The sequence below is a fragment of the Equus przewalskii genome, chromosome X (genome assembly GCF_037783145.1).
Source record: "Equus przewalskii isolate Varuska chromosome X, EquPr2, whole genome shotgun sequence".
Classification (NCBI taxonomy): Eukaryota; Metazoa; Chordata; class Mammalia; order Perissodactyla; family Equidae; genus Equus; species Equus przewalskii.
Genome location: NC_091863.1, coordinates 99,669,660 through 99,681,946, shown reverse-complemented (window position 1 = coordinate 99,681,946; position 12,287 = coordinate 99,669,660). Strand labels below are relative to the sequence as shown.

Below are 12,287 nucleotides of genomic sequence, written 5' to 3'. Positions count from 1 at the left end.
TAAAGTTTTTGAAAATGTTATGAGTCTTACTACATGAAATATGATTTTCTTAAACACTATAAAACTTACTGTACTGAACCCTGGGTGTCTCAAAAAAAACCATTTACTTGTTTTTAAACTTTAATTTTTCTACAAAGTAATTAAACTTAATTAACAAATCATTGCTTGATTTTAAATTAACTTGTCCTAATCATATTCATATCCAGCCAAGAGCAGAGCCATTAAAATTTTTAACTAAGAATGTGACGATTGTACATCAACATATTTTGCACAAACTTCCAATTAAGCAAAAATTAGTAAGCATGCAATATTACACACAAAAAAGAAAGTTAAAGAAGTAACTTAAAAAAGAAAACTGGAAATTACAAAGTCTATATCATTTTTGCAGCATCAATGACAAAAGTAACATGGAAAATGCTAAATGCATTAATTTGAGAATTATGACTTTTATTTTATGCAAATCAATTAAATTGTTAAGTAATTATTTCCAGAGAAGATGATAATCACAATAAAAAATATAAGTGCATTTGACTGACACGCTTTAAGCCTCTTTGGGAATACAACAGAACAGCACAGGAAACCCCAAAATCAACAGTGGCTGTAACAGCAATTTATCAAGGCTTTATAATATCAAAGACCATAACTGCTTTTCCTCACTAACACTGCCAAAACACTAAGAAAGACCCTACTTTTTGAGGCTACGTGGCCACAGTCTAGCCCTACTTTTCTGTTCCATTAACACCTTGTTCCCTAACAACATCTTGTTCAATTAAACCCTCATAACTTTCCAGATCCCTTCTTTAAAATAAAAAAAGGGAAAGATGTTAGTTTTGCTTTCACCTTCTCCATGTCACAGATTCTTAACTCCTTCCTATTTTGGTGGAGGGGTAATGGTAGCATGATGAATCAAAGAACAGAAAGTCTGAAAATCTTCTCAACATACTGCCAGGGACTATCACCAGGACTAATTTGGTTACTAAAGGGGCCCAACTGACAAAATACTTGTAATATATACCTCTTGCAGAAAATCTTCAAGAAGCCGGTTAAATTTATCTGCCAATTCGTCTATCAGTTGACTTCTTGAAATATCTACTCTGTTGAAGATTGTGAACTCTTCATTACAGAGTGCATGATAAGTTTTAGAACATGCTTCCAAAACATCTGTATCTGTGTGCTTTTCTACAATATTCCGGATCTGTCGTAATAAGGCATCCAAATGCTGGAAAATCAAAGTTTTTTCATTAAAACAAAGGTATATATGATAGACGTAAAACAACTACACCACCTCAATGAAAATCTTCAAATATAGTAACTCCACAGCCCATAGAGCATACATTTTAAGGTGGTTTTCTAGTCATGACAAATAAATACACTGACCCACCCATATTTATTTCCTCAACTTGAACAGGAATAACATTACCTATATCTCATAGGGATTTGGTGAGAATGCTAATACATATGAAGAAATTACAATAGTTCCTGGAACATAGTAAAAGTTTTCAATGGATATTAGCTGCTCTCATTTTGTAATTGTTATTACCTAGTTACCAACCCCTATTTCCATAAATGATCAGTGACATAATCACGTGATGGCTAGGAGTGAGGGTACTACTGTGGGGATGAATCAAAGGGAAGCCCCAATAGTGCCATTCTCTAAATCTAACTGATCTAAAATCTAGAAGACACATAAGAGACAGGTTTGCTTTCACATTAGAAATTACAAAAACATATTTCCAAAAATATAAACAATGTGATGGGATGATAAACTAACAATTTTTCGTCAAGGTTTTTTATGCACAGAAAATACCATACCTTTTCTAATCGTCCAGTGGTATATATTTCCAAATCAAAGTACTGAGGCAACTGCAACAAGTTAGTCACTTTTTCTGCATCTACAGAGTACTTTGTAATAAAAAAAAATGTCAAAAACAACACAATGGTGGTAAGTAAGTATTATAAAATTCTGTGTGGCATTTCCAAAGAAAATCTATAATTTCTTAGTAACACTCTGATATTGACACAAACTTACTTTAGCTAATAACTGAGGAAGGGCCACAGCAAAAAGTTCAGTGATTTTTGTCCTGTCATCCAGTTGAGTCTTCTTCTCCTTTGCTGTCAGCACCTACAGTAACACAACAACGTTTTTAAGTATTTATTAATAAGCACATTAACACTGTTAGGTGCTCAAATTTAAGTTAAAATATACAAAATAAATAATAAAACTACATTTTAAATGATGGATACAAAAATTTCTACTATAAAACTTGAACCCCAAAAGTGACAGAGAGTAACTTGCACCTTATTTTTTTTAAAGCCACCTAAAATAACAAGAAAAATTTGAACAGCTCTAGAGGCAAAATCAATACCCAATTAGACTAACCAACTCCACCTTTGGATGAAAGGAGAAGCAGTCAGGAATAGGAAATGTAGTTTAGGAGCTTATATAATAGTGGGATTAAGCAGCATTTCAGCCTACTCTAAGCTGTGGGCCATGATCCATGGTTTATGAATTCAACATAGTTAAGTTACTACCAGCAATTAGAAAAACAAGAAAAAAGTAGAAAGAAAACAGAATGCATCACATAAGTTTCAGTACTGTTTGATGAAATTTTGTTTCAGTTATACACAAAAACACACATATAAATGTGTACTAGAACACAATACAAAAACGTATTTTTGCACTTTGTAATAAAAGAAGTTTGAAAGCCTGTGGAATTACTGGCATACAATGCAAATATATGTGAACTTTGCAATAATGCATTTAAATCTAATCCCAAGAAACAGGAATTACCCCATTTTAACGAATAATTGTGTTATTTCTAATTTTCATTAAAAGAAACAGAAAGCAAATCTAAAAAATAAACCAAAGCACACAAATGCACCATTCTAAAATGGCATACTACATTCAGTCTTGAAGGCAGGGACTGTCCATCACTATATTTCCTGTAGCAACTAACACACTGTCTTATGGAAGAAACTCAAATTTCCCAAATTGGTAATGTTGTAAAATTTACTTGCAACACATTTTTAAGCAAAGATCATCTCGAAAATAAAATGCTAGGTTTCAAAAATTTAGTTCTATAGTTACAAATAGGAATTTTTTAAAAGATAGTGAAAAAGGAAAAATAGTTTAAAATACTGAAAATATAGTAGCATACCCTTTTTCCTGTCCCTCTTCCCACTGGAGGATGACATTCAGCTGCTTGTCTGATGGTACAAAGCATTATTTCAATCAGAGCACTCTCTTGTCTGTCTGTTAGTGCTGAAAAAAAAAAATCAGAGTTAGCCTATTTCTTTTCCCTATATGCCACTTATAATTATTACATAACACTTCCTTCTGCCTGTGACAGAATCTGACCTATTGTACTAAAGAAAATTTCATTACCGTATCACAGAAAGGATCAGAACAAGTTAAACTCTCCGAGACATTTACAAATCTGTTCAACACTGGTCTACAATTGGAGCAAAAAAAATATAAAGAGATACCAAAAAGAAAACTTTTTTAAGAACGTTGACAGCAACCATATCTTTCTATATAGCATAATAGTCATGTGTATGAAAACAAAATTATTCACAAAATAAGATTTTCAATTACTTTAACACTGAAAGCTAAACGAATGGAATATGTAAAATCTATTTTCAGAACTGTCTAGACAGCAAAAATACCATAATTAAACATCCTTACCTTCCTCTCCACTAAGTGGCTCCTCCAGTAACAAGCTATTCATACATTCCCAGTCCTTCAGCAGCTCAGTAGCACAGTCCCACATGCTATCCACAAGGTATGCTGCATGCTCATGTAACTAAAATTTAAAAAGAGCAACATGCTCTTAGACAAACAGCATACTAGCCTTAACTCAAAAGAATGGAAGCTTTGTTGGCACCATGTAGAAACTCAACAGTGATCTGTTTTTTAAGGTCAAGTGCAAGAAGAGACAGAAAAGAAATTGCCTTAGTTTGCTGTGTATAAGTAAACCCTGTTAGGTAGTATCATTAAGCATTTCTCACAGTAATCATTAACATAAAAATTATTTTTTGAAAAGATTACATGCACACATATTTAGACCCAATATTACATAAGTTAACTAATCTCAGTTATAAAATATACTACAAATTTTAACTGAATGGGAGTGATAACGGTTACTTAAAACTTAAAATGTTTAGTTATCAATTCAATATATATGCAAATTATTTTCTTCATTATGTGACGCTTCAAAGGCCCTACAACTTCCCAACTGATTTTAGGGGACCAGCATTACCATGATACCAAAATCTGTCAAAGACATTATAGAAATAAAAAAATATATAGACCAACATACAGGGAATATCTTCAAAAGAACAGGCAAACTGAAACCAGCAACATATATATAGGATAATAGATCATGACTAAGCAGGGTTTATCCTAGGAATGCAAGGTTGGTTCAACATTCGAAAAATCAATTAACATAATTCAATAATTAACATAAATGAAGGATAAAATAAATCAATCATCTCAAGGATGCAGAAAAAGCACTGGACAGATTTCAACATCCATTCATGAGAAAACTTCTCAGCAAAAGAAGAGATAGAAGGAAACATCCTCAATATAAATAGCTTAAACAGCACCTATAACTAACAATATATTTAACCTTGAAATATTACATGCTTTTCCCCTAAGATCAGGAACAATCCAAATATGTACACTCTCACCACTTCTATTTAAGATTCTACTGGATGTCCTTACCAGTTCAGTAGGGCTGGGAAAAAAAAATGATATAAATATGGGAAAGGAAGAAGTATCATTATTTGCAAACGACTTGATTGTATTTTATAGAAAAATCTAAGGAATCTATTGAAAACTTACTAAAATGAATGAATTTAGCAAAGTTGCAGATAAGAGGTCAATATGTAAAATCGACTGTACTTCTACATACAGAAACTAGAAAATTTAATTAGAAGGCCCTAACAATGATTAAATAATGTATAATATGAACACCAAAAATGAATGTTGGGCCCTCTCAAATTCTGGGTAACAGGCAAATCTTCAACCTGAGGGAGACCTAAAAGAGCTGACGTTAAATGTAAATCTATATCTACAACACTAGTAATAAGAGCAGATACCAAATATTGAGAACTAACAAAGTGCTAAGTCTGTGTTAAGAGTTCTACATGGATTAGCTCAGTGTTACCTAAGAAATTATTACCCACATTTTTACTAGGAAAATGCGGCTTAGAAAAATTAAGTAACTAAACCAAGGTTATACAAATAGGTAAAGGAGCCCAACTGGCAATCAGGTCTTTCTGACTCCAAAATTCATGCTCTTAGCACTACATATAAATCCTAAATGTTCTACATCTGAACATCTTTCTAAAAGTAGAAAATTTTTTAATTTTGTGGAATGGGTAGAATTCTATTCCATCCAACATTTACTGTGCTATGTGGAAGATTTTAAGACGTACATCATTTTTATCCCATCTCCAAATTGCTTTGAACATAAGTATAAAATATCAACTAACCTCACTTTCCAGAAAGAAAAAAACCAAAGTCTTAACAAGGTTGGCATTTGGACCTTGTCGTCCCCTTCTTTTCATCATTCCATCCTCCTCTGGATCTCTACGACTGAAGAGCCTATGATCAATGCAAAATATTTACTTTTAAAAACAAAAAACCGTATTTCCTAATAAAAACAAAAACTGCCTGGATTCCATATTCAAACATCTAACAAAAGAGTAAATGGGAGGTGCGTAGGTACAATATTGTCCAACATTATAGCCAAGTAAATAATTGCTATAAACTTTTTTCATTTCGCACTTGATGGTGCTTCTAAATCCTCTTAAATTAACTTCTGGAGTTAATTGTACTGAATTGTGAATTACTTCTTTTGAAAAGCCTTACTGTAGTTTATGTAACCATTTCCTTTCATGAAAAGTATTACAATGACTAACCTATATCATCTATGTACATAAATCCATGATAAATATTCTTCTCTTTAAAAGTGAACATATATTTTCCTTCTATCCTTGCATAATTATCACAATGTCTGAACTTAGTGGCCTCTGTCTATGAATATCATGGTCATTTTTCCTTATAAACAACAAGAGAAAACTATTACTGGAAACAATGAATCGAAAACCGTAGCATAAAATGTTTTACATCATGCACTCTTTCTAATAAATGCCTCATCCCAAATCGTCATTTTAATAAAACCTTACAAAAATATACAGCCCATATGGTTCAAATTGTTCTCTTTAAAAGCCATTACACAACATTTGCTGAATGTTTTCTGTGATCAGATATTCACACTGCTATCTATACAACCTAATCTGAGGTATTAAATAGCAACATAAAATTAAAGAGATTGTAGGATTTTTAAGTCAAACTACATCAAGTACTTGCCGCAAAACTTAAATATTTTCTAAAGTGAAGTAAAAATAGGCTTAAGACTAAATATTATAGTATAGGCAATATTTGGAAGATGACATCAGAGCAAAAAAGTATGAAAAATTAGGAAGAGATCAGTCTTAACATTATGATATAGTTAGGTATATTTAAGCACATCTATTAAAAGACATGGGTACATTTCCCTTTAGAGATTTAACTTAAATCAAAAGAACTGGAGAAGAGAAATCGAAACTTTTAAAGGAAACAGTAAAATGTGAAAGTTTCAATTTGACCTGTACTGTGTAATTTTTTAAAGTAAGTTATATATACATATTTTAATATCAATTATAACACAATAAATTACTGTCATAGAACTATACTTTAGAAAATGAGTAACAGAAATATAGATTTACTTTTTGTAGAGAAATTCTCCAGCTGCTACTGCTACTGGCCGGTGAGCTGAATAAACCAGATGATAGACATTTTCACAATCTTCTGCAGTAAGAACTTCTTCACTACTCCTAAAAAGAAATAAGCAGTAGCAGTTTTTTAAAATAATGTCACAATTTTAAGCATATTGAGTATAAAAATCCATGCTCATACATTAAAAAATAGTACACTTTCACTAACTTCTGTTAAAAAAAATAAAAAAGAAATCAACCTTATTTGGTTATTGTCTGTCAGTAAAAGCTTGCCCTGACAAAAGAGCTAAGTAGTCTGTTAACATCTAAGATCAATGGGAGGTAAAATTAAAGTGAATACTGAATGTAAAGAAATGGTGAAGAGAAGTAATAACGTGACAAGGATGCTAAAGGGAAATGAAGACAATATAAACCAAGGTAGAAAATAAAATGGTAGCACGCTAAGAGCTTAGAGGTAATAATCAGAGAACACTTTCATAGTAACATCAAGGACAAAATCACAACATTAAAATATACTAACACTCCAGTTATCTCATAATGATAAAGAATACTTCATCTACCATGTACTGAACACCATATAAGGCAATGCAAATGGATTTTCCAAATAAAAATTTAAGTGCCAAAGACTTTTAATTACAATCTATCAGTGGAAAACTCTGCTCATTTTCCTGATCTTACTTTAAAAGAACAAAATAAACCTAACAAAACCTTCTGGTATTGTTAGGTAAATCAAAGCCATTATTAAGCCCATCAACCACAGGGCCAGGGTCATCCTTGTTGGGTTCTTCTTCTGCAGACTCCGCATTTGGGGTCCCGGTCTCTGGCACCTCATTCCTTCCTCATACACTTTTAGGCTACTGTGACATAAATAATATAGGTTTTTACTATTATGTGTAAATTAAGAATCAAAGCACCACCACCAGAGAGAAAAGCCTTAGTTGAGGAGCTCAGATCCTTTTGGATTTCTGCTGTGCTCAAGGTTTTCAGAAGTCTGATGTATAAAGAAATATTACTTCTTTTTGAGAGAAATGAAACCAAAGTGTTAAAATTCAAGTTTCAAAAGCAGTTTTATTTAAATTACTCTATGTATTAATAACGGATTATTTTTGGAAAATCCATTTGAGTTGTTTTATAATTAAAAAATATATATTGAATCAAATCAGTTAAAGTATAGTAAATGTGTAGTAGTTCACTCATTTTAACTGTTTAAGAAGGAATGTTCCTGACAAGTTTCAGTTTTTAGGTATATACATGGCTGAATCAACATAAATGGCTGTCTATTACCCTTCATAAAAATATGAGAAACAACAAGGAAACATGTCCATAGTGTATTACAAAGGAAGGGGGAAGAAGCTATAGAAATACATGTGGAGTACTGTTACTTTTTTATTTATTTCAAGATTCTTTCAATATTTTCATAATGTGCATGTATATTTATAATTTTCAAATCCAATTAAAAATTCAAGAAAAATGCACTAGTTAAGACTGCTCAAAATGCTCCCAGTGAATTCTCAAAAATCAGAGTATATCTAAGAGCTGCCTTCTTCATGACTGCAGTGCAGTCCATTTCATATAAATTGGCGTAACAACTACCACCATCTCACAGGGCTGCTGTATTCAATGAGATAAGCCACAAAAGGTGCTTATATTAGCTATTCTCATATATTAATTTTTCTTTTTGATAACTATCTAGGCTATTTCCAAAATTCTATTACAAACAATGCTATGTTAGAGGATGTGAACGTTTTACATTTTAAATAAAGCCAAGCTTTTCTCCGAAGAGATGATACCAATTTATAGTCCCATCAACAACGAATAAGGGGTCTGTTTTTGCATAACCTCAACAACTTAGTGTACTACAAAACATTTTTGCTTCTTTGTCAAGCAAGAGGTAAAGAATGGTCTCATCTTAACATACATGTCTCTAATTCAGTGTGACTAAACATCGTTTCCTATGTCTAACTTTTTATTTTCTGTCAATGATCTAGTTCCTAACTTTTGACTATTTTCCTATTAGGTCTTTGTTCTTTTTATTGATTTATCAAAATTGACAGCTATTATACAAATATTTTGCCCAATCTGTCATTTGTTTTCTGAGTTTATGGTATCTTATGTCATATAGACATTTTCAGTTTTTTAAGTAGTTAATTCAATGATTTTTTAATGTGTAGGTTTTATCACATTCAATAAGATATTGCTCAGTCATTTTACATATAAAATAAAAACTTTTATTCTTCCCCAAGTTTTCATCTAGTTCTTTAATGGTTTCATTTATTGGCATTTAAACATTTTATTTTTGTATAAGGAATGAAATAGGAATCTAATTTAATTTTCTCCCAAATAAAAGCCAGTTGTCACAAAACTATTTTATTTTATGATAGGAAATGCCACGCTTGCTCTATACTAGGCTCCTGGATGTATTTGCATTTGTCTCTACTCTTTATTCTCCGTCACTGATCTCTGTCTATTCACGAACCAGTACCAAAATTTTAAAATTACTATGGTTTTACAATATGGCTTAAAATCATATTGGGCAGTTGTTTCTCGGCTTTTGTCACAGCCTTGCTTGCTACTCTCACACGATAAATTTCCCATAACAGTGTCAGAATTAGCATACTCTGATTACAAAAAAGACTCTTCGCAATTATTCTTTGGATCGTATTAACAACCTAAATGTCCACAGATAGATGAATGCATAAACAAAACATGGTATAAACATACAACGGAGTATTACTGAACCTCAAAAAGGAATGAAATTCTGATACATGCTACAACATGGGTGAATCCTGAAGACACTAAAGCTAAGTGAAATAAGCCAGATACAAAAGGAAATACATTCTTTGATTCCACTTAAATGAGGTACCTAAAATAGTTAAAATCACAGAGAAAGTTAGAACAGTGTTGGTCAGAGGTCGGGAGGAAGCAGGAATTGGGAGGTAGTGTTTAATGGGTACAGAGTTTCAGTACAGGATGATAAAAAAGTTCGAGAGATGGATAATGGTGATGGCTGCACAACAATGGGAACATACTTAATGCCACTGAATTGTAGACTTAAATATGTTTAAAAGGGTAAATTTTATGTTATATATAGGTTACCAGTTTTTAAAAAAGGAAAAAAATTGTATCACTATTATATTTTAACATAATAGAATGTTTTAAATTCAGATTATCTACAAAAAAGTTTCAGTAAATACTAATTTCTAAAAGTGTGACAAAATATAATAAGCACATTTTATACACTCAAGTGTTTAACTTTATTTCAAGAGCATCTAAGACACTAAAATGGAAAGGAAACTAGCAAGGAGAATGAGAACACAGGAATCTCTAACTCAGAATTTTCTAGTTTAATGGTTTCCTCTTTCTGTTTCCTCAACCGTACATGATAAAATTAAACTTCCAGCTGTAAAACTCCATGACATAAGTTATTAAAATTTAGATCTAGATAAATTTAAACCGAGTAATTTAATGTATTATTTAGATATCTGGACCTTAGTAATATGCAGCAAATACATACTTACTGTAAAACAAGAGTGAGTAACTTTATTGCTTGTACTGCAACATCATATTCTTTGTCAAGGGTCATAGACACAATTCTATCCTAAGTACAAAAAAATTAAGATTTTTTAAAGTGAAAGCAAGAAAAAAATATTTTCAAATAATACGTAATTTTTAAATACTTAAAGTAATACTCACCTTGAACCGACTGGTAAAAAGCTCCAGTTTGGAATTCAGCTCTTTGTTATAATAAAGCCCTTGAAGAGCAGTGAGACATTTCAGTCTTACCTCCCCTTGCTAAATGAAATAAGAGGAGAAAACGCATTAAATCTTTGCTTATTTTCAACGTGAATATTCAAGATATATGCAATATTTTCTACTTAAAATTTTTAAATATATTCTATACAAAAGCATTTCTTCAGAAACTCTCATCTTTGATAATGCAAAAATTGTAATCAATACATACGTTTAAGACTAAATACCTTTGGGGTTACTATTTCTGTAGGCCAAATGAAAATTTTTTGAAAATCTGTTCAGAGCAATACTATTGTGAAAGACGATAGTAGCATATTTCACAGTAAGTTTTCCTTTACAGAAAGTAATATTTGTAAGGGATATATACAAGGAACTTCAAGGCTAGTGAAGAGGCAGCCTAAGAGAAAGGTAGATTAATAAAAAAATAAAAAATAAAAAAAGTCAGAGGCCAAGTTGTAACTTATAAGCTGACTAAAATATACATTTATCAAAAGAGAGAATCAAAATTAAGGAAATTTTTAAAATATGTAGCACTCACATATTAACAGAGTAAGGACTCTTGTTACTGCTCTAAGAAATGCCTCACTACCACCACCTATATGATCCTAATGTTTCAGTACAAAAATTAATTCAAGATTGAAGGCTCAATCAGTGGCCAAGATTCAAAAATCTAGGGGACTTGATGCGATAGAGACCATATTTTCATGCAGTAGATAGAAAAGAATCAAGGAGAGAGGCCTATAGGAACGTGGTCCCAGGTATACCTACATGCAGATAACTCATTATGAATGAGAGCTGCAGATAGCTATGCCTACATGTAGACAAACAACCAGTCTGTAGGGCATTATCTTACCTTATCATGCATAGTCCAACCAACATACTTTAAATAACTGTCATTAAGAAAGGCATCACTATACATTTTCATCCAAATGCCAATTTCTTCAATGCAAATAGCTCGGATTTCAGCTATTGCATCGCTGAATGGAGAAAGGAAAAATTATGCATATCAGTACCACTATACCACAGGACTTGTAGTTTATTCAAGAGATGCCAAGTACTCCATACTTACTATGAATATACCACTATCTTAAGTATTACAGAGGATTTAAAAGTAGAACTGAAGCATGGCCCCTGAACGTCAAGAACTTACAGTATAGTTGGCAAAGTATAATTCTCACCACACAAATATTTAAAATTAAATAAAACCTTTGCTCACACTTGCTGGGCATGATGTGTTCAGAAGACAGCAGGCACACTACTCTGGTTAGAGTATAATTTTCCAGGCGAGAATTAGTTACACAGATCACTGAGGCCAAGCTCAATTTGGATTTGAATGTCAGACTAAATTATTTCTAATTCATCCTATAGGGACTGCTAGTCATTGAAGGCTTTTGAGCAGAGAAAAACGCAACAAAACAACATTTTGGGGGAAAACTGGAATAATCTCTAGGCATGAGAATGATGAGGGAATAGACTAAAGTAATGGAAACAATAGAAATAAAAAGGTAAGAATGGACAAAAGTATATTACAAAGGAAATATTAACCTGATTCAATAACTGCCAACTTGAAATGAAGGAGAAGTCAAATAGAAACGCCACCAACGTTTAAAGAAGAGGTTACAGCAGAAATGGAGATAAGATTATCTATTTCTTTCCCGTGCTCATTCAAAATAGCAAAAGAAAATGTCTCACTTAAATCTATCCAAATTTTCCCACTGATATTCAAATAGAAGAGAAGAGAGTCAGAAGTCAGC

General features: G+C 32.0%; 1 protein-coding gene across 14 annotated transcripts in view; it reads right to left on the bottom strand.

The window, feature by feature from the left end:
• STAG2 (STAG2 cohesin complex component) overlaps window positions 1-12,287 on the bottom strand; it is a 134,838-nt gene that overhangs the window by 37,064 nt on the left and 85,487 nt on the right. For all 14 annotated transcript variants that reach the window (XM_070604346.1, XM_070604347.1, XM_070604338.1 and 11 more), the window contains 10 exons: window positions 11,387-11,510; window positions 10,477-10,575; window positions 10,302-10,381; window positions 6,775-6,882; window positions 5,497-5,608; window positions 3,686-3,803; window positions 3,159-3,262; window positions 2,030-2,122; window positions 1,813-1,902; window positions 1,016-1,219 (listed from right to left, as the gene is read on the bottom strand). In XM_070604346.1, the coding sequence (XP_070460447.1) occupies window positions 1,016-1,219; window positions 1,813-1,902; window positions 2,030-2,122; window positions 3,159-3,262; window positions 3,686-3,803; window positions 5,497-5,608; window positions 6,775-6,882; window positions 10,302-10,381; window positions 10,477-10,575; window positions 11,387-11,510 (1,132 nt within the window). The remainder of the gene's footprint in view (window positions 1-1,015; window positions 1,220-1,812; window positions 1,903-2,029; window positions 2,123-3,158; window positions 3,263-3,685; window positions 3,804-5,496; window positions 5,609-6,774; window positions 6,883-10,301; window positions 10,382-10,476; window positions 10,576-11,386; window positions 11,511-12,287) is intronic.